The sequence below is a fragment of the Onychomys torridus genome, chromosome 3, assembly GCF_903995425.1.
Source record: "Onychomys torridus chromosome 3, mOncTor1.1, whole genome shotgun sequence".
NCBI classification, from domain to species: Eukaryota; Metazoa; Chordata; class Mammalia; order Rodentia; family Cricetidae; genus Onychomys; species Onychomys torridus.
This window is the reverse complement of record NC_050445.1, coordinates 13077183-13083182: the sequence shown is the minus strand read 5'-3', so window position 1 is coordinate 13083182 and position 6000 is coordinate 13077183. Positions and strand designations below refer to the sequence as shown.

At 48.1% G+C, this 6000-nt stretch overlaps 1 protein-coding gene across 2 annotated transcripts in view; it reads right to left on the bottom strand.

The window, feature by feature from the left end:
* Positions 1-1661: 1661 nt before the first annotated feature.
* Positions 1662-6000, bottom strand: part of Mindy4 (MINDY lysine 48 deubiquitinase 4) — a 107322-nt gene continuing 102983 nt past the window's right edge. For both annotated transcript variants that reach the window (XM_036182645.1, XM_036182646.1), the window contains exon 18: positions 1662-2048. In XM_036182645.1, coding sequence (XP_036038538.1) covers positions 2000-2048 — 49 coding nt within the window. In that variant the 3' untranslated portion in view covers positions 1662-1999. The remainder of the gene's footprint in view (positions 2049-6000) is intronic.

Sequence of the window (6000 nt, the reverse complement as noted above, 5' to 3'; positions counted from 1 at the left end):
ATTAAAGATTTTAATACAGGTTGGGAGAGGGCTATGTGCCACAGAAGCCTACCCACTTCATCCCTAGAAAACAAGGAGCCCATGTGGACCATGAAGCATAGATAGCCTCATGTGTTTCGTTCCTACAGCTCTGAGAGGGTAACTGAGAATGTGTTCTGGCTCAAAGCCTGGAATTGGTGGTACCTAGCTCTGCCCACCTTCCACTCCAAGGCATCGTTTAAGTATCTGCATCTGGGCTCCTAGAAAAGCAAGCTCCGCGCTTTGTTGGGTTAACCTTCTGCAGCAATGCTGGGAATTGTTTGTTTTCTCTAGCGCTGCCAAAGCGCCCCTGGCAAGGAGACTAAGTGGGTTTCATTGAAAAGATACTTTTCCTCCCCAGGCCGATAAACAAGGCCACTGCAGGGAAACCAACTTCCTCAGCCAGGCACTCTGCAGCTGCCCATCCCTGGCCAAGGAAAACAAATGCATAAACATTTCAAGGAGATATAGGAAGCATTTCTACTGGGAACCTGCTGTGAATGGCCACTGAAGTTTACACAGCAAGCCCCAAGGGAGCCCGGTGCAGGATACAGCCATCCCCGCCCTCCCATTCTCCTATGGCATGGCTGACTCCTCCCTGTCGCCCCAAAGATCTGCAGCTGGGACACAGTGTGTGCCCTATCCAGAGAAACACAAGACAAGCTCTGTAGTTGTCCCCACCAAATCTCCAACTCCCTAAAAAGGGGGTGTGTTCTTACAGTAGAGGAAAGAGCCCTAGAGCAGCCTGGCTCCTAAACCACATGGGGACATATGGAGGCCAAAGACAGGCTGACATGAAGCATCTACGACTCCCGTATTTCTCTCTTGACACCTGTGTGTAAGCACCCACCTCTTCATGGCCCCTGAGCTAGGGCACCTGCTGCCTTCATCAATATTTCAGTCCTAGTTTCTTACCTGGATAGCCATATGACAGGGACTTTGAGGGCTGGAACGTTGCCCCATGTCCCTCTTGTGAACTGCTGTGAGTAGCCCTGGACTCTGGCTTTGATCCAGACACTCCTGTAGTTATGCCCCAGCCTCCCACTGCTGATTTATCACATTCCTTGATGAAAGCCACAGGATATATATACACCAATGTAGTAAGTGAAATGCAGAATATACCATTTTCCCATGCAATGTGAGTACTTCTCCTTATTCTGCAATGTGAGTACTTCCAAAGCCCTGCCCACTCACATTGGCAGTCAGTTCTCCCCATAACCACAGGAAAGTCTACACTTCATCCCTCTACTTATCTCCATCTTCTTGGCTCACGTGCATGGCCAAAAAGTCACTCCCTGTGTAGCTTTCTAGCCCTGCCCATTCCAGTCTCCTTCTAGGCTCACCCCCATCCTCATGTGGCCTCATAGGAGAAGGAGGTCTCCCTGGTTTGGGCTACTCTTGGACAGCAGATCACATAGCTTGCATCGTAGGCTATACTGCTCCTGCAGAAAACAGAGAGACCGGGGGACCTGACAAGGACATCCTTGAGACAAAGGGCAGGGCTTGTCCTCAGATCTTGGCTAGGAGATACTTAGCCTACTGGGGGGCCTCCACTTCCCTGTCCCACCTTGGCCACGATGAGAGCAGATCTGCACTCCCCTCACACTAATGAACCACAAAGTCTCAGTCATAGATTTGACTTTAGCTTTATGGAAACTGTAGTAACAAGTGTCCAGAGTCCCCAAGGCCAGCTACACCAGAGGCTTTGGAGAGAGGGCTGTCCAGGAGGGATGCAGATGAAAGGCAGGGTCTTTGATGGACTTCCTGTCTTTGGCAGTCACAGCTGTGTCAGGAGGGAACCTCAGTGGTGCAGCAGGCCCTACCATGGCCTTTCACAGAAGAAACTGGAAGGCTCTGAATGACTGTGTGGCCATGCAAAGTCAGGCAGGAGGGCTCCTCTGAGAGACTTGACCCTAAGACCTGGGGTCTAGGGGTCATCCCAGTGATGAGTGCTGAAGCCAGAGCTTGATGTATCCAAGGGTCACAGGATGGGGTCTGAGCCATTCCAGTTCACAGATGCCCCCTTCCATCTATGAAGAGAGTGACAGGAGAGTGTTAGAGCTGCAGGGGCCCAGGAAGGAGGCCTTGAGGACTCCACCCTGCCCACTAGATTTCCGCTTTGCCCAACCTACACGCCCATATAGTAACAATAGGGAAGGCAGAGGTGACAGGCAACTTGTCCATTTGTGTCACGGCTGACTGTGCCTGGTGCTGGCACCACAGCTTTCTAATGATTTATGGCATCCAAGGAAATCCGGACCCAGCTCTTATCCAGCAGTGCTTGACAATGGCCCTTCAGGGGCACCTGTGTAGAATCAGGGAAATCAATATTCTGGGATGGCCAAGGTCCAGAAGAACAGCCAGAAAGGCAGGGAAAGAGATGCAGAGGACGCTGGAGAGCGGAAAACAGACAGGACATTTCTCTGTGTGCCACGGGAGCTACTGAGGTCTGTGAGTTCCACAGGAACAAGACAGGTTTTGAAAACTGATTTATAAATAAAGCTTAAGGAAAACTAGGTAGATAAATGGTAGTATCTCAGATCCAATGGGACTGTTATTGTTGGTGAGACCAGGGGATTTCCTAACACCTGATTCTAATCCATAGAGTTGATTTTCCAAGCAATTGATGGGAATCACATTTATAGCAGATGGAGAATCTATGCAAATCTATCACTAGGGGTAGTCTGCCTATATATGCATCCTAAGATAACATGAATTAGAATATGGATGTTGCCAGACAGCACTATAGGGCAGGGCAGGAGACTGGGGCTTAACAATGTTTTCACGGTGTATGAAGTTTATGAGAGAGGGAACCAACATCATGTTTTCAAATCCAGGGGTCAAGTCCAAATCATAACTGCTGCAGGCAAGGGAAAATGAGAAGCTGTACTTGTTTTAATTCAGTAACTCTCTGGGAAAGCCAAAGTTCCCAAAATGGGAACCTTAGCAAGAGAGAAAACAGGTTCTCTCAGAGTAACATTGCATGCAGCACTTCCCAACAGAATGAGCAGGAGCAGCAGGCCCTATCTAGCCACAGAGATGTGACTGGAATTTGAAATGTCCCCCACAGGCTCATGGTTTGAATTCTCGATGGTGCCATTTTGGGAGGCTGTGGAACCTTCAGGAAGTGAGGTCACTAGTAGTAAGTCTCTGGAGGTAATACCCAACCTCTGGCTCCTGTCAGACTCAGTTCCCTGGTCTACCATGATGTGACCATCCTCCACCACATGATCCTTCCACTAAAACCAAGCTGCCCTCCCCACCCAGACAGGCTGAACCCCAAAAACCACAAACCAAGCAAAATCTCTCTCCTTTAAGTTGTTTGTTAGGTACTGTGGTCAAAGCCCCATGAACACAACTCAAACACGCTGGTTTCCCACCCACAGATCAACCATCTGTAGAACAAGAAACAGCAGCAACCAAAACGCACCCTCCACAAGCCACGAAACGAGCCTGTACTGAACAGGTACAGCCTGACTTTCCTTGTCATTATTCTGTAAACAATATAGTATAATGAGCGTTTCCATATTAGATAGTCTAAGTATCCAGAGACTAAACTATACAGAAAGATGTGTGGGTCCTATGTAAATACTATGCTATTTTATAGAAGGGATTTAAGCACCCTCAGATATTTATATTCTCAGGTGGTCCTGAAACCTCCCCACTTTTATGGAGTGACAACTGAATGATTCATCTTGGACCCAATGTCCCTCACCCTTATTAGCCCATCCTCCGGCTCAACTCCCAGCTTCCTTCCCTGGAGGCTGCTCCTTGTCTTCTCCAGCTCTCTGCACTGCTGCCTCAGAATCTCTAGTTTTTAGGCTGAAAATTACGCTGTTCCAGAGGTAGCAGGATTCATATTCACTCTGTCTTCTAACTCACTTTCCTGTAGGTTATAAGCAGCTTCTTGATACATGTACAAACTGTATTTCCCCTAGTTCATATGTTCTGTTTTATATCATCCCATTTCCCATTTGAAAAAAAAAAAAAAAAGAGTTCTTGTCATTTGGGGAAAAACAACAACAACAAATCTTAGCTGTAATTCTGCACCTCTTTCTCCCATTGGATGCTCTTCAGTGTGGAAGACAGAAGTTGCACACAGCCACACAGGAGCAATTAACATCACATTCTTGCCCCACCAGGGCACAACAGGGACAAGATATACTTCCCAAAGCACCGAGGATGTGAGAAAGTCCTGTGTAAGACAGAAAGCTGCCCTAATGTACACCTTAGTCAATGTTCCAGAAAAGCTAGGTATCTGAATGTTTTGTGTAAAAAAAAAAAAAGTCTAACAACCCACAGCTCCAGACAAGCTAGCTAACAAGGAGTAAGAGGGATGCATAGATCGCCCAGCGAAGGAGAAACAGATGAGATCTACATGAGCAAACTGTGAGTGAGAGGAGGTGATGGAGGGCAAAGGATGGGGGATGAGAACATCAGGGAATGGGAGGGTCGAGCTGGAACAGAGACAGAGTGGGAGAGCAAGGAAAAAGATACCATGATAAATGAAGACATCATGGGAATAGGGAGAAACAGGATGCTAGGGAAGTTCCCAGGAATCCACAGGGATGACCCCACCTTAGACTGCTGGCAGTAGTCGAGAGAGTACCTGAACTGGCCTACTCTGATAATCAGATTGGTGAATACCCTAACTGTCATCATAGTGCCTTCATCCAGTAACCGATGGAAGCAGATGCAGAGATCCATGGCCAGAAGTCCAACTGATGAGAGAGAGGAGGGATTCTATGAGCAAGGGACATCAAGATCATGATGGGGAAACATACAGAAACGACCATCCAAATTAGTAGAAATGCATTAACTGTGGACCAATAGCTGTGGAGCCCCCATAGTACTGGACTAGGCCCTCTGGATAGGTGACACAGTTGTTTAATTTGAACTGTTTAGGGCTTCCATTGGGATCCATCCCTGGTGCATGAGCAGGCTTTTTAGAGCCCAGTGCCTATAATGGGACACCTTGAGCAGCTTTGGTGCATAGGGAGGTGCTTGGACCTACCTCAACTAAATGTAACAGGCACTGCTGACTCCCCATGGGAGACCTTACCTTGGGAGGTGGGAATGGGGGTGGGTTGGGGAGAAGGCTGGGGGGGCAGGAGGGGGGAGGAGAGGGAGGATATGTGGTTGGTATGGAACATGAATAGAAAATTTCTTAGTATTTTTTTTAAAACCCAGTTTATTTAAAAGGTTGGAATAGGTAGGTGGGGAAAACCAGCTTAGGCATAAATATGCATTTGAGGAACTGTCCCCAAAGTTCTGTGTTCTCTTTGGTGTCATTTGAAAGGCCTCACCCCCTAGGGTCATGCAGCTTTCTGGCTGTCCATCCCTAACTCCCTGAAGGACAGGCATTTGGTTCTGCTTTGGTCACAGTACTCAGAAACAACTTCAAAAGGAGGTCTTTCAAAACCCAGTGCTGGCAGAATCGCCCGTAGAAGATCCAGCCTAACCTGTGTTTGGAAGCAAATGCCAAGCAACCGTCACATTCAACACTGCCTGCATCCTTCCGAGTCATCAGCAGGAGAACCCCAGGGGTCGGTGTCATAATCTACTAGATGTGGGAGAACTGGGTGGCTCAGTGATCTCTCTTGCTCTGGACTACTCACTTCCCAAGCTTCCTGTATGTCAGGTAGAGCCAGGGGACTCTTACCAAGTTTGTTCACTTAGACAGAACACACCCACTTTGATGGAAGGTGTCCACATTGCATTCCACTGTCTGAGTGGTAGACACAGCCACTGTACTGGTGGGCAACTTGACAGAACTTGGAGAAACCGACTGTTACATGAGGAGTCTTCTGTTGGTCAGGCTTGGGGGTTGGTATCTCATGAGGTCCCAGGGGAGGCAGCACAGGTCTATGAGCAGGGGAAATGGTCCCTACTCTAACTGGCATATATATGAGCAGGTATCGGTAGAGCAGTTCTGAAAGGCAGGCTGATCTACTGCAGATACTGAGTTAGTAGTGATTCAGT